Here is a 27,958-nt window from a genome sequence, read left to right on the forward strand (position 1 = left end):
TGGAAATAAAAATTGTAACCTTTGGTAATCAACTACATTTTCCACATACATAGAAATTTTTGAAACTTTATTTAAAAAAAAACCTAAACTATAATTCACCACTATAGACACTTTTTGACAAAAATGAAAAATTACGACATAGTTTTAACCAATGAGAAGTGTTCTAATATAGACAATGGGTCGTGTCTCATATTATTTGTTTTATTTTTATTATTCATTATTTTCACTTGACTCGCATAAATAATTTTGTTTGAAGAACATTTATATGCAGTTGTACTTCGCAGCACTTCACTTGTAATTTCTAGTTTTTAAATACTTTACGGTGATTTTTTTGGGGGGGGGGGCGACTGGTGAGGTGGGGCTCCCCTAGATACGCCACTGTTATAAACATACCTGTCTTTATTATAAGATTGGCAGCAAGTTTTTTTTACGCGCTGACAAACTGTTGACTGTTAACTAAGAGGCTGCTTTATGCTTGGTTCACGCTTAGAGAAGGCTCGACGCGTTTGACGCAAAGGCGAGGAACAATACCACAAATGCATTATCGTCAACGTGTCCAGTGGCGTATCTAGCAGTATTAAAATGGGGGGTGGGCGACCAAAATATGAGGGGGTGTGGAATTTATTTTCGGTGGCCACGCCCACTGAAAAATATTGCTTCTTAGATTCCCGAATACACGTTAACCGTGACAGCATAAGCATAAGCCTAGCCTAATTTTTTTTGTTTCGAAGTTTTCGATACGCCACTGAACGTGTCAAACTGCTATAGCGTGAACTAATCTTTAATATGGTATGGTATAAATGGATCACTTTAAGCACATTCAGGCCTATATTGTATAATAGTAATGCTTAAATATCAACCTAATGAAATCACGAAGATGTAGCTTCAACTTTTAATGGCATTGCTCTTTACCAAAGCCTTACAGTCATAATGTTTATATATAGTTGCAGTAGAATCAATGAGCTACTGATTGGAAAGGCAATCAGATAACATACTGTTGCAAACCTCTGTACTCGTTGTCTATAATATAAAACCATCCATGACATATAGTACTGTAAGCCTAATGTGTGGTTGATGAGGGTTCACAAAGATCATTATGTCCGTAGAAAATGAAATGCACTTTATATTGCAATAGTTGCGCTGAACATAGAATGTAAGTGGACACCTGGTGTGAGTCAATGTTTTTAATGTTGACTCTACTCAATGACATATCATATTGACAATGATGCTCTACATACAATCGCCGTTAGAATAGAAGGCAATGATGACAATGCTGATTATAGTAATAGGCCTAGTAGCAATAATTCAAGTCCTTTAATTACTGGTGTTTGTAGCGTCCTTAAGTGCGTTTATCCCAATGGTAATAAACATCGTTAGCTGACGTAAAAACGTTTGGATAGAACCGGTAATAGCAATTTAATTCGTATTCAAACATGTTTTATCGGATAAAATGCAACTCGTTAACACCTCGTATTTATATTTCACATTATAAAACAGGTGTTATTGCGATAGCCAAATCCAGTGATATAGAACCTCCATAGTTAGATATAACATTATCGTGTTGTTAGTGAGATGTTAGTAATTCCGTGATCTTAATGTCATTTTATGTTCTGTATTACACGGCAATTAGTTTTAATAACCTTGTAAGGTTTCGATTTTCCAACCTCGTTCACGCCAAGCCTTGGGCCCCAATCCGCAATTGCATCAAATCTATAGGCATAATTTATATCTATCCATTCATCAATCCTCAAAGCTGTTATGTAGGTTCTGTGATTTACCGTATCTGTCATTGTATACATTCATCTATTTATCTCATTACTACTACTTTTTACTATTGTCGTCGTTACAACCGTGGCCGTCGTCCTCACCAGTGCACCCACTGTCACCTCCACCACCACAGCCACCGCCGTCGTCGTTGCTGTTGTTATTTATTAATTTGCATTATTAGTTATATTTATGTTTGTTAATTTTTAGTGATAATAATAATTCTCACTTATTATGGTTATAGGCCTATAGCACACTTATATAATCTATTACAAACAATATCTTTTCGGAGATCCCGAAAAAGCTAATGGCGTATTATATGATCTATGTTTTGCAATGCATCGGGAATTAGCGCTGCTCCACACATAAACAAGAGTGTGAAAAATCATTTGTTTATATAGGCCTATTCCAAATTCTAGTTAGTTAAGCAGAATGTCCCTGTTTCGAATCCTGATTGGAGCAATTTTTTCACACTCGCAGATTCCTCTCCTTTAATCTATAAAATTATAGCATCAACATTAAGACGGTTTATAGTTTACTTCTATATTGCACCATAATTTATATATTATGTATAATATTCCGGTCATGGATTATTTATACATACGTTATGAAAAATTAAATATGGAATTAGGTGGTTAGAATAACAAATAACAATTACAATCTCTTCTTTCCACGAGACCTTTGATTCGATATGTGGGTCAATTATCTCTGTCTATTATCAAGTCATCACTCTGATATAAGTTCTCAGCAAGGTGCTCTAATTATCAATCTTCGACACATCCAGGCAATACTAGTAATTTATCGTTTTTATTAAATTAATATATTCATATCAACCAATCCTTCTCTCCCCCATCAACTATTACCCACCATAGTAGGCCTCTTAAGTGTTAACCATGATCTCATCGCAATGTTAATTGACAATATATTATTATGTCAATTAACTATCTTAGCAGTTATCATAATTCAATTTGAGCCTGAATTAGTGTATTGTAAATCTACTTAGCCTATTGTGTATTTTGATAAGTCATTAATTGCCGCTTCATACAGGTAGATAAAAATAATAACATTAATAATAACAATAATAACTGATATGAAACATTATGAACTTTTATTCCGCGACTGGTCTTAATAATGCACACCGCAGTCTCATTTACCAGACGCACATACGACCATTATTGCGTAACGCACTATGACGTAATAGAAATGCGTTACGCTCTGCTATCATAATTTCGATGGTCTTTTGTCATTAATCTCAATACAAGCAAACCATGTACAACTCAATGCTTCATTTCAATCACGTACTGTATTCATCAACACAAATAATCATGTCTTTCTAATCGGTATTGCTTCGTCTTGTCACGAATTAATGGCGGTATACGCACGCGTGTATATATCCCAACCTCGTGTCTGCTGGCTTTTCTCTCAGCTTAATTGGCCGGGCTCGTCGCCAACCAATAGCTTGACCTGCCTCAAGTCGTTTTATGAGTGTTTCTACTTGACTAAGCTCACAACGCTTTTCCTAACGGTTTAACTATTTTATATGAATTGAGAAATATCAAACTAGGTTATACCTGCAAAGAAATTACATAGTCCTATACGTAAACTAGTTTTGAAGCAGATACATATCCTATGTTTAATAAATCAAAACTGTTGTTTTATATCGCTACGAATATTTCGTTGCCTAGCCAAGCTCCGAACGCACACAACAACGAACCTAACAAACCTCATTCTACAGCAACATCATTATGTATATAGGACTATATTATATATTATATTATATTATATATATACAAATAATATATATATATATATTTATATAAATATAAATATATATATATATACATATATATATATTTATATGAATGTAAATATATATATATATATATATATGTATGTATATACATACAAATAATACAGTATAGAATACGGTATCCATCAGGATGTATTCGGACCTCCTTATACTCCTCATACAACTGTTTTACGCCCTCACATAGTGGAGCTGTAATAGCTCAGCAATAATTCTGCAAAGTCGCAGTGAAAAATAATAGAAAATAATAAACATAATACGTTAAAGTTGTCATTTTTGTTCTATATAAGCGCTTTATCATTTATCTATTCATAATGTATGTTCACAGTGCTACGTAGTAATTGATTATTATGTTTAGTTACTATGCATTTTTTCCTAGTTGCTCATACGCTAAATACAGCCTCGCCCAGGTTTCGGTTGATAAAAGTAAATTTTCTCGGACAAGGACTTAAAATGGGGGCTAGTGTCCACATCTAGCTTGTGTACAATTTAAAGAGCCCATTCCATCTGATCCGAAGTGTGGGTCACCCCGATGTATGGTTGATTTCAGCCCCTGCCCTTGTGGATTGATGTGAACATGAAACTACTATAAGCTAGCCCTTTACAGCGGCTAGGTAGTCACGGACCACGCCCACACGCAATTCAGCACAACGAAGCTGCCAGTTATTCTCCTACCTTTAACTTTACAAATACGTTAACGACATGTTTTCCTTTGAGGTATTTTGGTTGCATCCTACAGTGTCACTTATACATTTTTACATGATGCTAATCAAACAACACAACTATATGATTTAGATACCAAGTTTGATGTTAACATATAAAGTAATAGGCCTATAGGTCAAAACGGGACCACTTTCCACAAGCAAATTATGTACCTTGGGTAGAAGTTACAATGTCCATTTTTATTTTTATTTTTATGTCATGAACATGGAGTGTACGTTAAGTAATCAACAAAATAAATTACGTCTGACAACGAGTTGAACAGTACAGATATGCAGAAAACAAAACTGTTGACTATAGTATACTGTCAGGTCAAAACCGAAAAATCGTTCAAGAATTAAAAGAAAAAGAACTTACAGACACGTGTTATACTTAATTTAAACTGGTAGTTCTTAAACAAACAACATAGGGTTATCTTTTACAGCTCTACTATTTCCCTAGACAGCGTAGATGAGTACCAACATGCAATCGCTAATTTAAAGTGCATTTTTTTTGTATACATTCTTGTCCCAGATTTTGTTTTCAGAGCATATTTTATAATTACATATATGCCTTCTGGCAATAAATTTCCATTAACTAATTTCTGTGTCTACAAATGATGTAATGTATCGCATGTTTTAATTTTTATCTTCAATTTATATTGATTAAAATATACCCGCTATATTTCATATGGTTCTACAACTAACAAGCGCTACTTTAATTAAATAGACATAAGAATCGTATAGAATTTAAGCCGCAATAAAGCCAACTAATGATACTTAATCAGCCTATTAACGGCCAACATTATTCGATAGAAGTAACACATGTCAAGGGTTTCAAAATACACAGAATATGTAACTGTATTTTTTTCTACCTGCAGGCAACGTCATACATGTCCCTTGGCAAGCCATTGCAATTCCAATTACCTCGGCTGTAGTGATTATTTTTGTGGCAGTATTGTCTGTGCTCTGCGTATGTCGACGTTCACGTTCGCTCAGTCGCTCAACAAGTACACAAGTTGTTCATCGCAAATACTGGCACCTCAGCGAAGATGATACCGACGTAGAGAGTGACGGCGTGGGTGCCTCGATGCAAGATCTGTCGCCTGCCGAAAGAAGCAATCATAACGACTTTAGCACAACTTTTTCTCCAATGTCTTCACCGGCGAAGGTGCTTCCAAGACAGGCAACAGTGCCTATACTTACTCAAAAACAGCGTCAGGAAGCCTTCCGTAAACAACTCTCTCTGCAGGGTAGTCCGTCGCGAAGTGTAGAGTTTGAAATCAAGAAGCATCTGAAAGAGGAACCTAAAATTGGGAACTTGCGGCCGGAGTTGTATCGTAATGATTTCAATGAGGCAGAATCTCGAGGACAGTTATGCGGCAAGATGGAAGTATCGTTAAAATATGACCAGCCGACAGAGTGTTTAACAGTTAACATCATCAAAGCAACCGGACTACCAGCCAAAGACTTCTCCGGTACTTCGGACCCTTATGTTAAAATTTATCTCTATCCAGATCGAAAGAAATTTCAAACTAAAGTTCATCGGAAAACTTGCAACCCAATATTCCACGAAACATTCGAATTCAACGTTGCCTACGCAGATTTATCAGAAAAATCTCTAAAGTTTACAATATATGATTTTGATCGGTTTTCCCGGCATGATCTGATTGGAGAAATATCCGTGGATGATTTGATGAGTAAAGTAGATCCAACAAGTGGTGCAAGACATTTTCAACTGGATATTTACAGTACACAAAGTCAGGTAAGAGAATTGTAAGTTAGCCTATTACTATGATTTCACCTTGATGAACTTATTGGTTATCCTGAGGCCACAAAGTGATTTGTAGTTTACGAGTTGGCTCAAATTATATAATTCACCATTCTACCCTGTTGGATATGAGCTTTTAATTATGTAACTGTCATGGAGTATATTGCCTGATTAAAATCTATTAACCTGAGTTTCATTTAACCTCGTGTTTTTTAGTCTAGAAAAAAGTCGCGGAAAAAAAAGTCTTTCCATGTTACAATTACAGATTTTACAATATATCAAGTATCGTATGAACAAAAAACTAAAGAAAATAAGTAAGAACAGATCCACAAATTGAATTGAATCCCTAAGTGAATTATAAAATCTGGACGCAAAACAAAACTGAATTTATAAATGTGAACATGAATATATAATTATACAAATAATTTAATACTATACATTATAATGAGAATTTTAGAAATTGAGTTCACTTAAATGAAATTAGCTGACAGTATAATCCAGAAGTTTCAGAAGTTTTAGTTAACGATGAAGCGTCATTGGCACAACCGTGGTGGATTAGTTGTGGGGTTCGAAATCATCGCAGTGAAAGGCACCTGTGTTTGGGCAAGACACTTCATCTACATTTGTTTCTTCCTACTCAAGAGTATAAATGGCTACCGGTATATATTGAATGTATCTTAATTCAATTATCCATTAAATGATCAAGCTAAGACTAAGTTTTGTGAAAAGATTCATCAGGCCCAAAACCAGAAAATCATCACATAGTTGCCACAACGTATCAAATGCGCGCAAAATGACACTGAGTGTAGATTATGTACGGCAAAATTTATGAGGAAAATTTAAATTGACATGAACTTTTGACAATGCCCTTTCAAAATAGTTAAACACAACCTTTTTTAATAGATAGTACGAGGAAAAAAGTATGAAGACAATTAATATTGACACTTAATAAAGAAAAATTAAGAAACTCAAAACGCCTATCAAGTCAATGCTTGTGCCTAGAATTACCCATGAGGCAGAGAAACATTCACTGAATGACTAATAGTTTCTCAAAAAAAAAAGGAATGCTGTTAATGATGCCTAAAAGCATGGAAGCTATATTAGGGCATTTGTGGGTATTTAAGAAACCATTTTGTATTACAGAAACGCTCACGTAGATTAAAATGGCCTAGTAAAGGTGACCCCAGAAAATAGCTCCTGTAAAAATGGCCTCCAAAAAACAACCCACCACAAACTGCCTGGAATTATGCCCCATTTCACCTACTTGCCACTTTAAGCCATTTTGTTATGGTAGAGTACATAAATTTAAATTGTGAAATTTTTACGGGACCATATTTACCGAGCCATTTAACAGGGATCATTTTTTTATGACTCCTGTAGAGCAATGTCATGCTAAGGAATAGTAGCTTTGGAACTTCACCAATTACACCTATTCATTTTAGGCGTGGATGAAACTCATCCGATCAATTATCTGCGAAACAGAAACTAAGCATTTCTATACTTCATTTTTGTCATAAAGCTCTACCAATTAAATTACTAATTTCAAATAAACATTTGGTAATTATTTAGTACAATTTTCGTTAAGGTGAATGCATTTGAACTAGTGGCCGTATCAAGAGACTGGTCATATCTCATAAAATTCATTTGGCTGCTCTAACCCAGACACTCAATCACGTATGCAGTAAGTTTATTAGCATTTTGGGAAATTGACGTTGATATTGGGTGCAATTACTTCCATTGTCTTTACACACTCATGGTCATTTGCTAATCAAATTAAGATCAACATTACGATGTGTTTTATTGAGTACGATATTTCATTTGTAATTATTTAGGAAAATTACTTATCTCGCATACTATGAGCGTTTTATAATTGCTACACTAAGTATATATATTCAGAATCTATTAATTTATTATATTATTAACAAAATAACAATATTAAGAATATAGGGCCATTATATTTTGGGTTTTTCTATTCTTCTATTTTTTTTCAAATTTTTTTGCCATATTTCATGTTTTGTGGTGTTAATAATGATCACACCTTTTCTGTCAGGAACAGTCAATAATAATAATAATTATAATAATAATAATAATAATAAAATATGAGCCTCAACCGATAACCCAACCGATCTCAAGATGATGAAAACCTTATCATGAGTTTCGACGGCATAATTTAAACTCAATAATTTTGATTATTTTATTTTCCCTAATTAACAGCAAGCATAAAAGATAGGCCTTAATGTTACTGTGAGTGACATGATTAAATATACTCTAATTATATTGAGAAGTTGAGATCTGTTCATGTCATTGTATGCATAGACCTGAGTAAATATAATGCTTATAATGTCGATGGATCTTTGTGTACACTACTCTTTCGGTTAAATTGCATCTCTTTGGTCAGAGTATTAAATATCAGAAGAATATCGCATTTTATGGGTATAGATAAGACTAACATGTTAATGCATTTTTACGTTGTTTTTTTTATGAAAAAACAAATCACTCCACAATATATTATCGAAGCTTCAATAAAATATTAGGAAGAAAGTTTAATTTGTAGCCCAACGTGTCTACGCAATACTTAAAACAACTCTGTTTAACTTGCTTAAAATGTCAGCGCGTGCTTTAAATGTGTTGATGCAACAAGTCAAATTAATTAGGCCTAACAAATTACCTCTATAATCTCTTTATTTAAACACTGTAAAAACTCAGTGAACAATAAAATGTTCCAAACAAACAAAGTTGTTCTTCCTTGCGTTCGTGTACAATTGAAATAGGAAAAATAGTAAATTAAAAATTATCTTAAAATTACAATATTACAATCAAAATTTTATCGATAAAAAATTAAAACTCTGTGGATTGTCAATTATTGTTTTAATTGATGTTATCTTTAAAAGATACTAATATGCCTAACTAAACACAGTTTTACTTTGTAGGTTTATTTATTCACTCACAAACACACGGTTAAAAGATAAATGAAAAGATCACGATACAAAAATAAAATGATATTAATAATATTGTTATTGTTGTGTATTTTTTGTGTATTGTGTGTTGTTGTTCAATATAAAAACACTTATTTTATTTCTTTAGGCACACATGCACCGGAGACTGCCTACTCCTAGTGACAATCCTCTTCACAAGGCAAACACACACACACGCACACAATGCTTTACACAAAGCTAAATCTCAATATAAAGCATATGGAGTGGAGTTGTTTTGGTCGTGAGAAAAAAATCTTGCAACACAGACAGGAATTCAATGGACTAACCCCAAAGCTATAACTTCACTCCATTCTTTCATTATTATTAAAATCAATCTTCATTTGAAAAGTTAATTAGTTGTTTAAAAACAAGAAAAATGTCTATAATTTATCAAAACGCTTATCTACGATAACAACATTACACTAAAATGATGTCAAAAAGTTGTAAGTTAGGAAATGAATATTTCTGAGGGTCGGACGATTGGTTACCAAGCATTGGCCAGTGACACCAATACTGAGTGACACGTCTTGGTGTAAACGCTTACCTCGACTTACGATATATCTCACACGAACTTTGGATATAGATTACAAAATAATTAATAAATATATCATCAGTATGTGAAGTAATTTGTACAAAGTATAAGAAGATTTTATAAACAATAACTTATAAAAATATAAGTGAGTCTACGTCAGGTGTTTAACGTATGTACGTCATATTTGACCTCGATTCTGTATTCTATAATTCAGAAAAAAAAAAATAAGTAAGGATATCCCGCTCAAAAGGTCGAGACCTGTGAACCTTAGTAGAACCCTTCTCCAGTAGGCCTACCTGAAAAACACTACCGGTATATAAATAAACAAACAAAACCCAATAATTGCAATACAAAAATCTTCCTTCTGAGAAAATATACGCATTGAATATCAATTTATGGATATGTATTATTTCTACAGATGATTAAATTATAGATAATGATAAATATGACATTTTTTATTATTTTCCAGGAAAGACCAGACCTTGGAGAAATTATGTTCTCATTATGTTTTTTACCTACTGCCCATCGGCTGTCACTGAACGTGTTAAAAGCCAGAAACCTTCGAGCTATGGATATCACTGGTGCTTCCGGTAAGTACTCTACCTAATTCGCAATCAGCATTGGTTCGAGTTGATCGTAAAGTTGTCATTTTTAGCAATAATTTAGTGCCACCTAGCGCATTGTATCACTGAATTTGTCATCATGTAAAAAATGCGCATGATTTTACACAAAGTTTTAATAGGCTTAATCAATCAATATATACTTCCAAGTCTAAGTAAGACTTAAATAACACTAATTCATCTATACGAAATTGATATTGTATTAATGGAGACGATGATGATAATACCGAAAACTATACCTACAGGCCTACTAAAAATAAAAAATAATAAATTTCTAGAATATTGATGGTTTATTCCAAGAATGAATATATAAAACGCATATATATAGGCCTTGTATAAAACGAGAAATAAATAATTATGTGATTATATATGTCTAAGCATGATTTAATATATAATTTCAAATTGTTAAATACGGCACACCGCCACTAATACAATTTCCTGTGGGCGATCCTCAGGGATAAATCCATTTTGATTAAAACAATCAACAAATTAGAAAACTACAACTTTGAATTGTTGAAGTAGAACACTTAGGGAAGCTATTACCTTACAAATGAAAACAATCTGCGCCGATTATCAACCTACAGTACACGATTTGAAAATATTGTCATTATTGTTGAGCTTCGTGCAACGTTAAAACCCACAATTTTTACAGAATTTTCAATAATTCTGAAGCTGATAACTTGTGTCGATAACTGTTTACTGTTATAATTGTAATTTAATATGATTTGTTTATTTATTTATTATACAACAGTTTAAAATTATTTAACATGATATTTACCTTTTTTTGTTAGAAATTATTTTTTAATCACTTGTACAAAGTGTATATTTTACCGTGTAGAACTGGAATTAACCTATTATTAATGGTAATGTTGGAGTGCGCCCTCACTATACCTACTGAATATACACTGCCTTACATTTATTAATTATGGTAATAATAATTAAATACAGATTCAGAAGGTAATAGATTTGTGCAAATTGCTATTATGTACTGACGGAAGATAATCTATTTGTAATTGGAACTAGGTCTCTGCTTTTTACGATTGAATAAAGCAATGACTTTTGTTAATTGTCATCTTTGTGAAGCTTGTAATTGGTAAACAGGGAATGGATTCTCATTCGACTTATTAACACTAGAAAACAAAGATCATCATAGCGGCAACTACCACAATTTAAATATCTAACGATGATATTTATAATTAGTATACTGATATGTATTACATTGTTGTCTTTATACGTTCTGCCGTAGGATTTAAATCATTTTAAAACTAAGTATATTTTTGGAGTCGAAGGACTTCTAAGAGTTCGGTCTCTATAGTATGCCTACTGTGAAGATATTATGAAATAATTATCAAATTTATTTTACTTTAAGATATAGGAATACACATAATAACAGAATTTCATAATGATAATAATAATAATATCATCATTATTATAAATAATAACAATAATAATAATAGGATTCCATTATAATAAAATAATAATAATATTATTCATTATTAAATACTAATAATACTATTATTATAAATAGTAATAACAATATTAAATAACAACAGTACTAATAGCGTAGCAAAGTGAATAATAATGATGGTTGGCGCGTGAGCATGCATCTGTCATTTCATGACTATGGCTATCATGAGCTATGGCTATCATGAGTCTTGACTTGAGGTAGTTAGGCAGGTACACCCGATGCCTTAAGGATTTTCGATTTTGTCGAGACTGTCCGTAGCAGTTGACGTTAACTTAAAAATCCTCTTGATTGATTATTACTTCATACTTCGCGTTATATGATTTCATACCGATGGCATACGTTGCCGTATACACTGTCACTTATGACAAGTGATAGAAGATAAATATTGCGATGACACGCGAAGGAAAATGAACGTTTACAGTGGCATATATCAAATTTATAACTGTAATCTTCACTCAGCATTTTAATATTTTATAAATTACTATTGTGATGTATTATGATAATGCTTTAATTGTGTCTTGTTATTGTTTGTTTGGAGTTGTTTTGTTTTAAGTATTTCACATAGCCATTTGAATGTAATCTGAATCTGTTATTTCATTTCCTATAATAATAATAATAATATTAATAATAATGATAATAATAATAATAATAATATAAAATAATAATAATTATAAACGATTTCCAACTTAATGTAGGGAATTTTGAATGTTTTTTAAAATTTAAATTAAACTTAATGTATTGATTCTTTAAATGTTTTATGAATTTTGTATCTTGATCTTGTGCAAGAATGATTATTTAATCGATCAAGTTTAGTTTTACTTACTGTGCTTTCATTTTCGAGTTGAAATAAAGCTTATATATAGCAAAAGTACACACAAAAAAGACAATAAACCAAAAATAATACCTAACAAATATTTATATTAACAATTCAGTGGGAAATAATAGGTCTGTAGGAGATCCAATAGTATTGAAGATACAAATTATCTTTTCATTATATGGATTAAACCAGGCCTTGGCAGTAAACCGTCGAAAATAATTCCTATTGAAAAAAAATTAATTAAACACTTATTTCTAAACCCATGTGGATTTCTCTCTTAATCCCTTTCTAAAAATAGAAATAATTCTGTTAATTTTTGTGTTGCTAATATTTCTTCTGCTTCAGATTCCCAACAGGCCTATTAAGACTTGATCAAAAAGTATCAGAATAGCAAGAGGTTTGTCTGCCACAGTTTCTTTGAAACGTAATCCTATCGCGAAAAGTACTACCACGAAGTAGGGGCGCCCTTCAAAAATCCGTAAAGTGGTTGATTATGCTAAACCTACACTCATAGTTGAACTTGGCATTAGTTTTTCCAATTATTTTGAAGATTTCATGTGTAATAGGCCCTGCATGCGCTAAAAATATCTGATTAAATGCGATTGCCAATTAAGTTAATTAGTTTAAATATATCTCATTTATGAAATTAAGGAAGAAAATAATTATAATAAATTTCAATAGTTTCAGTTGTAATAAATGTGCCTAGAAATGCCCAATGAAATACGATTTCTAATACAGTTAATTAGTTTAAAGATTTCTCATTTGTTAGAAACATCTTCACCAATATCAATTTCAATGATAACTAGTGAAAATAATCGAAGTAATGAAACGTATTAGCCAAAAGCAAGTGATGAATGATAATTGTATTCATTTCTATAAGGCAAGATTAAAGATTCCTATTTCTGCACATATTTTTCTTAATCTAATAATTCTTATGAAACAGGGTAGGGCATAGCGAGCTTATAGGAGTGTGCGAGGTCGGAGCAAACTCACCGGGTCAGGGCTCTGAGCATTGGCAAGAGATGCTTCAGTCTCCTCGAAAGCAGGTTGCAAACTGGCATCAGCTGATGGAGAGCTCACCCTCACTGTTGACTGGTAGCAATCTAGGATTGAGGGGCTGTATAACACCGCAACAATCTACCGACGACTGAAATTCGACTAGAATCATCGGTTTCAAATTGTCGCTTGACTAAATTGAGGTAAAGAGCTGATTTGCTGTTTTTGCAAAGAGCCAGGAAGGAGGTAACTGTTACACGAAAGAGATGATTCAAAGGCCTCAACTTTTCCTGTGATTTCACGTTATGAACCAAATATTTTCTTTAAAATTAATAATTCTTTTAATTTAACAATATACTAATTAGTTCATTTTACAAAATGTGCCACCTATTGGATGTTATAAATGTAATAACCATGTGGCTACGTTATTTTTGTACTTCTTTTACATTAAGCTTAATGTTTTGTTTGGCCAGAATCCGCAGCAAATTGATGTGTTAACTTGAGGAAATTAATAAGCATGTAGTAAACACCAGTCTAGGATGTTGATATTGGAATGTCAAGTTTGCAAAGAAATTATTCCAAAGTTCGCCAATTATGGCATTAGTGAAGAAAATACATCTGTAAAAGGCTGTAGAGGTTGTTCTGTCGATACGGACACGACGTCTGATAGACGTCTGATAAAAAGCTGGGCGGGACCAATATAATTGTAAATATGTACACAGATTGAAATATATATATTTCAGACTACACTATACCATGGTTCACGTTTGGTAAATCTTGTAATTCAAGTGTTTTTTTAAGGTGTGTCTACACTATCAACTTTTCTGTGAAAATATCTATAATTGGCCATATTTGGGCATTAAGATGCCATATTACACTCATATATAGCCATATTTGGGCATTAAGATGCCATATTACACTCATATATGGCCATATTTGGGCATTAAGATGCCATATTACACTCATATATGGCAGATTACAGATACCACAAACAACTTGATGGTGTGAACAGAGCTTTAGATATCATTTTGATCTTAAGCACAAACTTTAGTGCGATCGTTTGATGTATATTTATGAGTACTCAGTTGCAGATCACTGTTTTTGAGATAATTGTGTGTAAAAGTTGATTTGTGATTCAAGAGTTTAAAATAACAATTATGTTGTGACTACTGTGCTAAATATCAGGTGTTTCATATTAGATTCTTAACAACCATAACGAATGTGTTGTTACCGAAGTTATTTGTACTTTTTTATAATAGTACGGTACGTGCCTAAAATAATATAGAGATTATTTACTTATATTTGTGGTTATCATGTCTGCGATCGCTTCCAATGAACTATAGGCTATAAATTTATATTGATAATAATGATAATATGATGATGACAATAACATGATGTAAACAAACTGTCTCTACAAATAAAATCATACAATTTCTCAAAGCTATTTACTCAGATAGCGTTTGCTTGATGTAGATGTCGTATAGGTAAACCACCAAGTTCTAGTCAACTGCTAGCGTACAGGTAATCTGTGCGTGTATGTGCGTTTATACAGTCGAATATCGTATTGATGTACATGCAATAGAAGCATTGTCTTTAGCTAACGTGTGTATTGTGAAAATGTATAATGGTAAAAACTTTGTAAGGGATAATTTGGAAAATCATTAAAATGTATTGTCATTCAGGAAATAAGCAACATACCTTTGATATTTATGACTTCAGATAGGTCTGCTATCGATTTCTAAAAACAGTTAGCCCAATAAAAGAATAATGGAATTGCAAATTCTGATATAATTGCTGCCATTACCGTCCAGGTTTACTTGAATTGAGTTGAAAGAGCCACGCCTTGATGTAAGGTTGTTTCATTTTTTATAGAATAATTATTAGTAGCACTTTTGTACGTTATGTTGGTGTAAAGTGTTCACGGTTGTAAATACTATTGAAATGTTTATAGATTGGTAAAATGATGAAGGTTGTAAATAATATACTGCCTAAAGTAGACTGGAGATTTTAGCTTGTTAAATAAATGGATCCATGTCAGCTCGTTATTATTGTCGAATTTGACCTTCGACTTGTATCTTGTTCATATAGAAGACAATTAATTGTCGCAGTTCTTGGCAAATAGTTTTAATTATATGAGATTGATCTGCACTGCTTAATCAAATCGGTTTTAATTTGCTACTGAAGTAATTTAATTTCGTAAGTTTATTTATTTATTTATACATTCATTCAGTCAAAATCAACAACATACAATTTGCAGTGATTACATAAAAGTGATAAAATGTAAAATAATTGGATGTAGAATAGTTTGGTAACACTAACAACTACTATAATGTACGAATAATAAATAGTGTATAACACTGTAAATCAGTAGTTAAAATACAATTAGGCCCTATATATACACAATAAAAACATTAAAAGCAGTACAAATATTTAAATAACACTAAAAGGTTATTTTGACCAGGATAGACGCAAAATTCAATGTGGTCCGGAAAATTTGTATTTAAAAGAAAAATCGTCAAATTGGTTGTGTGACTTTGAAATTAATAATATATTGTATTTCATTTACGTTATAACCGCGTTTCAATCCTCTGAAAATTACCTACAAATACTGCAAAGATTTCATTCCCAAATTCACCCCCTAAACGTTGGAATTCGTTGAAGTTTACACGAGAAGACAGCAACTTGAACATCGAGTGATGATTGAGATTTAAAACCGCGCCAATGGTAACTTGTCGTCCCGGCCCCAATTTTGCTTTTCTTTGGTATACCTGATGAGAACTGTTTTTTTTTTTTTTCAATGTAGTATGATCTTAAACACTCGAATTATGGAGTGCCAAGTGGTATTGTCAAGTGTACCTTTTTGAATAAATATTCATATGTGGGACATTGATATTAATAAATTTCCTGGCATAACTATAATACAAAGAAAAACATAAAAATTGTAAAAACAACAAAATAAATAAGAAAAAAAGCAATAAAAGCCGACATATAACAATTATGGATCTATACCATGCAGGATTGCCACCGTAGAACATTACTAGGGCACATTGAATATATGTTCTCTTTCCTTTCAATTCTGAAAGTGTACGATAGTCACACATTCCAGACACGCCTCAAATACTATATTTTGTTTAACCTTGGACAATTGTTCCGAAAATCATCCCCTCTATTTTTTCTTCTCTCGCGCCGCCATTGTTTTGGTGGCATTCGAATAAAAAATTGAATTAGATATGCTTCCTAATACTGACGCCATAAAAATATTTCTTAAAAAAATACCCTATTAAACAGTAAAAACAGAATATAAGGGGTTTTTTTCAATCTCTGTTCCATTGTTGGCAATCGCAAATGCTGAAGCCGCTGTTCAACTTACCCTTAAACACTCTGCAGAGTGGTGTATTGATTGCAATAATATGCTTCTTCTTGTGGGGGACCAAGACAGGTGCACTGTATTCAATAAATGTCTAAAAATATCATTAATTGAACGAAGACGAATTGTGAGATTAATAAATCTAACAAAACCCTGATAAGCCAACAATTTTAGTGATTCCGCTAAATTCCATCAGAAACGTGATTGGACCCAGATAGATCTTGGAAAATCAATACCAAGATACCTGTGGAAGGAAACTATAATTTAACAGAACTAATAAGATAAGTAAGTATAACACACTTTTTTTCCTTTTTTTTTTTTTTTTTTTTTGCTACAAGTACTGTACCGCAATATGAAGAATTTTACACTCATATAGGCCTATCCAATTTCGATTTCCATTTATTAAAAAAAACCTCCAAAAAGGAGGAAGACACGTCAAACACGAATGCTTATGACTGAACATCAAAATATTAACAGTGAAGAAAGAATTAAAGAGAACATCAAAATGATTAAAGTAGTCATAAATATTAGATAAATGTGAATCTAAACATGATAATAGGCGTTTCTGTTCGGTCTAATGTGACCTTATCCTCCGCAAGCACTAGAAGATCAACAAAATTGTACGGTAAACAACGATTATTATCATTTTATGTATTAAGATGAAAAACATACACCAAACAATGCCACCCACGACCCATTAAACGGGCTTACTAAGTACAGAAGCAATCAGTTTAATTCCCTGCACGAACATTGTCCCTGCACGAACATATAGAACGATATTATAGACATATAGACATTTTAATAATCAATAAAGGAAAATTACTGAAAACATGAGCATGTTGACGGTTGTAGGTCGTATTAATCTCTCCATATAATAAAATACTTTTTAAAGGAGCTCGTTGAAATCATGGCGCTAACAACTCCATGTCAAAACATGAAATGTAAACTAAATTGCACCTGAATTAGCCACCATTGTGCACACATCACAGTCTGTTTAAGGCAGCAGAATTCAGAAGTAATTATTACTACCACAGTTCGTCCTCCAATTTGAGTCGCCTCTAAATCCGAAACCCATTTAATTTGAAAACGAACCAATAGGAATTACTGTACAACTACAGTTCGCCCTCCATTTTGAGTTCCCTCTAATTTCGAGACTAATTTGACAGCGAACTAGAAGACGGAATTACTATACTACAGTTCACTCTCAAATCTGAGACCCTTTAATTCAAGAGCGAACCAGAATAATTAATTACTACTACGATTCTTCCTCCAATTTGGGCATTCTCCAATTTCGAGACCCAATTAATAATTTTCAATCTTTTTAATAAAAATTAACCTATAATTGGAGGCCAAGGCCTGAGACTGGCTACCTCTCCAATGGGAAGTCCAGGGTTCCAATGGCAGGGGGAGGGGGTGGTCCAGTCACCTAAACCTCAGCTAGTGCCGACACTGATTTCAAGGTCCTAATTTAGAAGTGGTCTCGAGTAAGAAGGGGACTGTGCTACCACTACCGTACTTTTTCAGCCCTTGTCGATGTCATCATGAAGCTGCTATAACTTCATTGTGATTTTCAGTTGATGGGACAAACTACATTTTGGATTATTTGCAAACTGATTTTCAAATTTTCAGTTGATAAGTTTGCTAAATATTTTTAAGGGTTTTGTGAAGTTTGTACTGTCGACCATTCTTATTGTATTCGTGTTTATATTTTATGATAATTGTCTTCAACAGGACCATTTTTAAAACAGACCATGGAGGAATTAGTTTAGGAGATACAACCAGCGAAGATCAAAGGTACAGACCTCTTTGCCGCGATCGCAATTATCTTACTCTTACGTAACGTACTAAACTAATTCCGCAATGGTTACACCTTGTCTGAAATGGTATCCTATATAAATATGTTTTGAATGAACGAAAAATAAATAAGCACCTTTTTGCGGCGGCTGAGTCACGGACAGTGGCGTAGTGACGGGCCCCAGTGCAAGATAATTGCCGGGCCCTAAAAGGAACCTCATCGGACCCAGTAGTGGGGTCTACTTATGCCAGTGCTCCTACATTCTGAGATTCTTTTAAACAAATACGGCAATTCAATATCTATAACATATTTTTAAAAAAATACAGTATTAAAGGATATTGAGAAACAATGTGGTCAAAAGTCATACATACTTTATCGTTTAAGGGCCTACTGAGCATTACTCTCTCTGAGCCGACTGGACCCCCTTGTATTCTCCACTGGTAATGTTAGTGATGTTTGTTTGAAAAGCGGGTCTGTTTGTCGGTGGTCGACCTACCCAAATTGTCAAATTGGTGAGATGTCATGCTTATATTGAGAACCAGTGTTTGTGATACTGAGTTTTTCACTATCTGATCATCGGTTCAGGTAGCTTGTTCGTGGGTGACGCGCGAAAATTTCTTGGTGGTCCCCTCAAAGCTATCCAATGTAAGAGCAGCTTAGTAAAATACATTCTGATAGAGTTGATCCTATAGACCTACCTCACATAATAAATATAATCATTGGCTAATGTGCCTATAAAATATATATCAGTGGTGGCGCTAGCGAGGAGAGAGCGGGGGTGGGGGAGTAGGGCCCTGTCGGAGAGAGCTTTCCCGACCCCGTCGGGGAGAAAAGCACAATTCTTCGGGGAGAAAAAAGTTATATTATTTTTTTACAAAAACGATTAAAAGCCTTTTAAACCCCTAAATTTTCAGTCTTCTGGTTTCTTCTTCCCCTGGACTACTTTCGAAACATTTTTGAGCGACGCCCGACCACGCCCACTTACGTTCTTGTCGGGGACATCGGTTCTCCATGCCGTCGGGGACATTAGACCCGCTCGTCCTGACACATCTAGATGTGGCCCCCCCCCCCCCCATGAAATATATAGGCCTATATGAATCAAGCATGATATTTTATGGGTATTTTTTCGATTTTTATAAGGTTTTAACCCATTATGCCCCTGGTTATAAATTTTGGCAGTGAGGGACCAGAGTGGGGGAATTATCGCCAGCTCCACTATCGGGAGAAGCTTTGGACCCATTCCGAATATTCTGGAAAATTCCTGGCCCCGCCCACTTACGCTCTAGTTGGGGATATGATCTACCCCGTCGGAGACATCGGCCTTTCACAATCATAGACGATTGCGTTCATCAAAGTCTATTTTCGTCCAAAAGGTAAATGATGCCAATTAAAGCTATAATAATAGTAATGATTGGCTATACAAATTGGAATATTTAGGCAAAACAAAAGGTCGCGTTTGTAGGTGGGGGTGATTGTGTTGTTTTATTCGTATTGCGAAATAGGAGTAAATACTAATGTACTTTTTATTGTATTAATTTCACATCAAGCAGCAAGTAAGTACCTTCTTCTTCCGTTTAGTTGCCGCCTTCATCTTATTGAAAATTCTGCAACAGTCTGGTGGTGATTGGCCAGTACACCGGGAGACAAACCCCCCACTCTTTTCCGAATAGTGTACAGCGTTCTTTGCACACGGGACCAACGGCTTAAACGTCTCATCCGAAAGACGGTGAGCAATCGTAACTTTAATTTCATCCCTCCAGATGAAACCACGAAAACAGCGATGGGAATTGAACCGGGGACCTAGAAATCTCCACGGTTCAGCGCACACACAGTGGCTACCATCAGTTTAGCCGACTGAGCTAAGCAGCTCTCAACCTCGTGAACTACAGAATTGAATGATGCTTTTGTAGAATAAGTCTCAAATTAGAAGAGCTGTTATTAGTGATGAGAAAAAATCCTGTGTTTGAATTCAGGAGCATTGGATTTAAAGGCAAGCATTTAAGCCACCGAGCTCCACTCCAACTATGTTACTCAGTGTTTACTTATGACAAAAATGTATTACTAATACAGGCCCTTGTCACTCCACGAGGCTTATAATAAATACATACACAATGAAAGCACCTCTAGACATTTCTACTACTACTCACTTTAATCTGCATCTTTCTTCACTTTTAAAGTATTTTCCAATTTAAAATGTTATCGGTATTGGATCCATTATTATTATCATCATCATCATCATCATCATCATCATCATCATCATCATCATCATCATCATCATTACCATTATCTTCCATTTCACCATCGTCATTGTCATTTTCTTCATTCCTCTGTCCCTTCATATCTGTAACGACTGCTATGTCGCATTAAGTGCACAATCTATCATTTCTTCCATAGTTTGTTCATCGGTTATCTCAGCTCTTCTCAAGAACCATCTTCATTAATTTTACTAAATATTATGTTAATTGATACTACCGGATAATTCATAAGTCTATGCAATTCGTGAGGATTTAAAAAAAAATTATTTTGAATTAAAAGCTAATAAAATAAAAATAGGTAATTCAATATTAAGTAACCGATACAGTAGCCGTTTGCCATTACTGTATATTAGTCTAGTCGGAAATGAGTACCGGTACATTTTAGAGCGATTAGTTGATAAAATAATATTTCATATATTGGCCCTAAGTCAATTATAATTATTATTTAATATTGGAGGAAATAACTAATATTATTAGTATGAGTATAATATTATTAGTATGAGTATTACTATTAATAATCAGCTTCCCATTTTTCAAGTTTAATAAACCTGCAGAAAAGGTCGAAGTAGGTCTCTAGCCTACTAAAAATGTTTTTAGTTCCATCACGTTTCTCGCGTTAGGAAAATGTAAGCATGATGGATGAGCGCTTGGAATAATATCAACCTTTGTTGGCTTATGCATACGATTGTATTTATCCCCCTAGATAATTTCTATTCATTGAGACTAACCGCATTCTAAGTTTTGAAGATTCTTTCGTCTTTTTGGCGTCCCGTAATCTAGAATTCTTAAAATTAAGCTGCAGTGAGATTACGATTTTTGTTAGTCGGATGAATTCCACTAACTTTAAATATCTTCAGCAAAATGCAACGTCTAGTCGCACAGGAAATTCTTCGAGAACTATCGGGGGTAGGACGGGAGCTGTCATCGGGTACCGTAGTGACGGTCAATAATTAGGCACTTTACGCAACAGGGCGGGAAGACGGGTGGACGGTGGTTTTGTGGCCATCAGAGCGTCAAGATCACAGTAAAAAATTAGGGCACTTAACCCGAATTCTTGGCATGCGTAAAGTGCCTATCAGTGTAGCGGGCGCCTAGTGAAATATTACTTTGAAGCAAAATGATGACATCATAATCAACTTGTAACTTACATTTAGCTTATTGTCTAAAGTCAGGCACACAAAAAAAAAAGAACTTCATCCGATACCTTTAAGAGTATAAAGAAAACAACAAGTTAGATAGAATCTCAATCCTGCGTAATATTTGACGCGCGCGGTATCTTGCGGCCACATGGTTTTCATAGCAACTACGGTACGGTAACTCGTGTGTTTGATGTGTACAACATCTCTCCTTCCATCAAAACGTTAGTCATATTTTATCACCATTTTGCTGATAATAACATCGTAACCATGTAAGTTGTTTATGTGACTAAAACAAAATCTATATTTTATTAATTATTGTAATCCAAATAATTGTGTTACGAAACTGGTGGTGTGGGAAGTCTATAGGCTGGCCTAGGCCTATGAATGATGATGTCTAGCCTAGGAGGCCTAGCCTAGCCCTAGGCCAAGTCTAGGACATAGTATAGTCTCCTATTTAGGCCTTAGCACAGCAGCAGACTATTTTTAGCCTACTTGGCCTACCAACCAGCCTAGCTTTGCCGAACTTGATTAGGCCTGGACCTATCGTCTTCTAATCACCTCTGTGCTCATGGAAGAAATGATGCACTCATTAGGGAAAGATGACGTAAATTTAAATTATGAATGTGTGATACTACAGGCCTAGCTACCTAGGACCTTAGATACAAGATACAAGTCAACTTTATTGTCAAAATAATACATTCTGAGATATTTGTTGTACATGACATAGAATCGTTCATAAACATATAGAGTGTTAAATAAAGATTTCTTAGAAAATAAAAATTTGAGTCCTGTGCAGTTATCTTCTGAAATTTTGATTAAATAGATTACAAGCGATGTACAATGCTGAATTTTAAAATTTAAAACGGTTTGTGGATATTTTGTTTTGTTTATGTTTAACCCTTCCCGATCTATTTATGATAATGTCTGAAAATAATGGATGGGATGAATCTTGCATAATTGAAATAAATTTCTTAAGTAAAAAATCATTAAAAATATCTTCCAAGGACTTAACGTCGGCACCAATCACTCTTCCAGCCTTATTTACAATTCTCAGTAATTGACATTTACTGTCTGCGGTGATATGAGAGAACCAAATAATAATACAATAAGAAAGAATTGACTGGACAACCGAGGAATAAAACATATGAATAAGATGAGAGCTAACATTAAACCGTTTTAATAGTAGTATAGGGTAGCCGGTGAGGGCCGGGCCCTACTTTGAGAATAAATATTAATTAATTATATTTTGTTATCGGTAGGAAGATTGTAAGTATTTATGAACATTCTGTTTCACTCTGAAAAAGCAAGTGATCATCTTCATAACATTGCACCATCCATCTCTGACCAGTCGCTTTAATTAAATGCAGGCCTATAGTATTAATATTATTATTGGATGAGATTTAGTATGTCACTCTTAAGCCCTTGAGACACGGAAAACCGACGGAAATCAGCCTTGCAGTTGCGTGTTGTATAGTTTGAGTAAGATATAATGACCAAACATTAGTCCCACCTGTCACCAAATAAAATATTCTGAATTTTAAATGGCATAAAAACAAATTTATATCAACTTAAATGATAAATCCCTTGGTAGTGTCCCCTCAGTGCTCAAGGTTTCAGTACGTCGGGTTCACGATACCCAGATAGCTGTCAACCGATTTAAAAATAGTTTTCTCATACGATTCAAATTTACAGAAGCATGACGTATCCAGACAATGCATTATGACTTAAGATATGCTAATCAATATCGAATATTTTGCTTCCCTATTGGGATCGTTAACAATGATAATATTTTTCTTCATAGAATGCCTATTTCTAGCAGTGCTGTTCAACTAACTCATTTTTATAATCGTAAAGACTATTCGTCGCACCCGCAACTTGGGAAGTACAGCTCCCAGGTGTCGAGATCTAAACACTTGAAGCTCCCTGTTATATCGATGATGCAAGAAGAGGATGCAAGGTTAGTTATAATAATATGTACTGTACTTGATATTGTCAAATTTATATCAAGGCGATTGAGTGGCTGGCGCTGAGCTCACCGTAAGATCGCCATGCTTTTTTTTTCAATAATTTCACAACAGAATAGATAATAATTATGATAGGCTTAATACTAATAGCTGAATTAACAAGGACAAGTTTGTGGGTGTGTTGTGTTTTTAAGGTCTTTCAACGCTAGCTTAATTGAAACTAGTAGTTTACATCATGCAAAATCAATAACAGCCGATTTTGGTGTACCATTTGTCAAAATAAAATGCAGTATATTATTTTGGTTAACGTTAGCGATGATAATAAGAATTACATGTTAGAGGCATGTTAGAGGAAATGTTCGTCACGACTCATGTAGGTTTTGTGTTGACGACAAGAGCATATTAATACAATGTCGACATAATGCTATTTATTAAATTGCATTTTATCTGAGAAGCCTATTATCTTATATGAGTTTCATTAAAACACCCCCCATTTTTTGGTTTTTAATAAATCGAATTTTCGTCCTCTTCGCGCGATTACTCTTCGCATTGGTCATAGGTATTATTCAATCATTTATTCGGTATATAAATCAACATTTTGAGGCCTGACATAGCATTAGTATAACATATTATAACACAGAATATCACATAGCTATACAATTAATACAGATATTGTATGCAAACTGAGGCCAAAGCCTGATTTTTGTTTTCTTATTGTGGCCTCTGATATAGGCATAAATGTCATATTTGGCGCGCGTATCATTCAAGTGATGTGCTTTAAGAATGGAGCGCACATTGTTACGTTAATCTAACGAGGCTTGCACATTTGTAAGGGTTTATATAGACATATACCGGTAACGGTTAATTAATAATAATAATAAATTATTTTTAAATACTTTCTTTTCTTTTTAGAGCAAAATTGCATCACGCAGAAGTCTCTGTTAGTGACAGCGATTCCCGTGAAAACTCCCCTAAACGTCACGTAAAACTATCGAAACGTCACCAAAGCAAGCACAATAAAAAGTCCCAGCAACTACAACAAGACTTCTCCATGCGAAAGATAAGGTTTTTCAGCAAACAACCAGAATCACGCCCCCTGACGGTGTGTTTTCCATACCCAGGAGTGGACCTATCGCATCGTGAAGTACTGGACGCAATTAAGGGTACTCGACTAGTAGACGTTAATCAAATTGAATCAATTCAGTTTATTGATATGAATACGGTTCTGGGCACAGCCGGCGCTGACAACAGGTATGACCATGGCATGTGGCAGCTTATCTACGCCAATTAATCATTAATTAATATTGATTATGAACGACAGATACATGACTACATCGTGTAGTACTGATAAATGGCGGATCAAATTTAATACCATAAAAATGATTAATGGTGATTAATTATACTACACATTATTATAGTCCAAATTCAAGACATGGCTAATGATAAGATTTATGATGATGATGATGATGATGATGATGATGATAACAACGTCAATGACGTCGGCAGCGACGCCGACGAACGGTCGATGACGACGATTGGGGATGGGGGCGGGGAAGAACAGACATGATGTGGATAAATGATGGTGATGATAATGATAATGTCTTATACACATCTAGATGTGTATAAGAGACAGGCCCTAGGCCAAGTCTAGGACATAGTATAGTCTCCTATTTAGGCCTTAGCACAGCAGCAGACTATTTTTAGCCTACTTGGCCTACCAACCAGCCTAGCTTTGCCGAACTTGATTAGGCCTGGACCTATCGTCTTCTAATCACCTCTGTGCTCATGGAAGAAATGATGCACTCATTAGGGAAAGATGACGTAAATTTAAATTATGAATGTGTGATACTACAGGCCTAGCTACCTAGGACCTTAGATACAAGATACCTGTCTCTTATACACATCTAGATGTGTATAAGAGACAGGAACCATAAAACAGTAGGCCTACTGCAGTGTTTCGTGTCTTTGTCTTTTTTTTCGGCGCTCTTAAAAAAGTCGGTATAACTTCAAAGGTGCTCGTAAATTGTGATTATCAGCAACTAGTACTGTATTCATCAAGTTTCTAATTAATATACTCTTTAAGTGCTGTCTCTTATACACATCTAGATGTGTATAAGAGACAGATACTACACATTATTATAGTCCAAATTCAAGACATGGCTAATGATAAGATTTATGATGATGATGATGATGATGATGATGATAACAACGTCAATGACGTCGGCAGCGACGCCGACGAACGGTCGATGTCGACGATTGGGGATGGGGGCGGGGAAGAACAGACATGATGTGGATAAATGATGGTGATGATAATGATAATGTCGACAATGGAGTAAAATGTTCAAGTATAATAAAAGACAATAATAGTAATAATAATGATAATAATAATAATAATAATAATTAAAAAAATGTAAATAATAATAATAATAATAATTCTTATTCTTCGTATAGGCCTAAGTGGTGAAAGACTTAAACGGACTGTATTTTTTTTCTTTTCTCTCAAGTTGAGACGAAATCAAAATGATGTTGAAAATGAAATTCATATAATAATAATCATAATAATAATAATAATCATAATAATAATAATAATAATAATAATCATAATAATAATAATAATAATAATAATAATAATAATCATAATAATAATAATAATAATAATCATAATAATAATAATAATAATAATTATAATAATAATAATCATAATAATAATAATCATAATAATAATAATAATAATAATAATAATAGTGATACCTATCGTAATTGGTGCACTTGGAAGCATATCGAAGAAAGCAAATATCTAACATCAATGGAAATGCACAGTTGTCGGCCATCCTTGGAACAGCTCATATATTGAGAAAAGTGCTGTGTCTTTAAGCTGCGGGAATTAGCCGAGACATAGCTAAAAAGACCAAGTAGAATATCATGAACTGGAGGTAGATGCATAATAATATTATTAATAATAATAATAATTATTATTATTGTTATTATTATTATCGATGGGATAATTGGTATTTGGATTTTGCTGAAAATTCTTCTGGGAATTATTTGGATCTTGTTGGTTTAATTGTCTATGCGCCTTGAGTATCTTTGGTGGAGATGTGCGCTTTATAAATCTTTATTATTATTATTATTATTATTATTATTATTATTATTATTATTATTACCATCATCGTTATTATTATCATCATTATATCACTTTTATTATTTTTATTAATAATAATATGAAATTGTGATCGGAAATTTTATGATTAGGTAAATATATTCCTCAATTTTAATTTTATATTTTTCAGATGGCTTATAAACGTTAAAGACTACGACACACGTTATCTACTACTGCGAGACGGCATGCGAATAAAAAACACCTACGTAAATATCAGACGTTACGACGACGTCACGAATGACGAGTATCGAGACTTTTTACGTCGGAAATCAATACTGGAAAGTGACGCGACGAATGCCATACAACGCCTCCTCGATATGTCTGCTAAAGATATGTAAAGTACTGTCGTAAATTATATTTGTAATATAAACACAGTTGTGTTTGTGCTTCCATCTAACTTACAGCAAGCAATTTTAAATTCTTTCACCAATAACTGATCATGTTAATTGTAATGTTTAACAAGTTTAAGTAATTAATAATGTACATGCACTCATAATACTCTTGCCTCCCATTTTTACCGTGTGTTAATATTTTATTAAAAATGTTCTCTATTGAAGCATCGGGTATTTCTTTCCGTTTCGATCGAGTCGGGTTTTTTTTATCTTTTTTGTTTTTTTGTTTTTTGTTTTTTGTTTTTTTTTGGGGGGGGGGGGGGGGGGGGGGGTTAAGGTGGTTACGACAAACCGCCCAAAAACTGGAGACGGTCCGGGGTTTAAGTTTGTTTAAATCTATATTGAAAATGGGTTGTATTCCACGCCCGTAAATCAGAATATCGTAATAGAAAGGGTTTCCCAGATGTAAAAAAGATGCCAAGGCGCCCTGATAACGTT

At 33.9% G+C, this 27,958-nt stretch overlaps 2 protein-coding genes across 3 annotated transcripts in view; both read left to right on the forward strand.

Moving 5' to 3' along the window:
- Positions 1–13,603, forward strand: part of LOC117103981 (synaptotagmin-10-like) — a 27,651-nt gene extending 14,048 nt beyond the window's left edge. The window contains exons 3-6 of the mRNA XM_033244633.1: positions 5,151–6,034; positions 10,017–10,137; positions 13,222–13,282; positions 13,396–13,603. Coding sequence (XP_033100524.1) covers positions 5,360–6,034; positions 10,017–10,137; positions 13,222–13,282; positions 13,396–13,603 — 1,065 coding nt within the window. The 5' untranslated portion in view covers positions 5,151–5,359. The remainder of the gene's footprint in view (positions 1–5,150; positions 6,035–10,016; positions 10,138–13,221; positions 13,283–13,395) is intronic.
- An 8,472-nt stretch (positions 13,604–22,075) lies between these two features.
- LOC117103980 (putative uncharacterized protein C19orf81 homolog) lies at positions 22,076–27,684 on the forward strand. 2 transcript variants are annotated; one of them, XM_033244632.1, is made up of 4 exons: positions 22,076–22,273; positions 23,806–23,961; positions 24,881–25,219; positions 27,259–27,684. In XM_033244632.1, exons 2-4 carry the CDS (start codon positions 23,807–23,809, stop codon positions 27,464–27,466), a joined length of 702 nt encoding a protein of 233 aa, XP_033100523.1. In that variant the 5' UTR covers positions 22,076–22,273; position 23,806; the 3' UTR covers positions 27,467–27,684. The 2 variants fall into 2 exon arrangements, with proteins under 2 accessions (XP_033100523.1, XP_033100522.1); XM_033244631.1 differs by lacking the exon at positions 22,076–22,273 and having other exon boundaries at positions 23,596–23,961.
- The last annotated feature ends 274 nt before the right edge of the window (positions 27,685–27,958 follow it).

The sequence above is a fragment of the Anneissia japonica genome, unplaced genomic scaffold (assembly GCF_011630105.1).
Source record: "Anneissia japonica isolate Jap-2015-1 unplaced genomic scaffold, ASM1163010v1 scaffold342_len425065_cov216, whole genome shotgun sequence".
NCBI lineage: Eukaryota > Metazoa > Echinodermata > Crinoidea > Comatulida > Comatulidae > Anneissia > Anneissia japonica.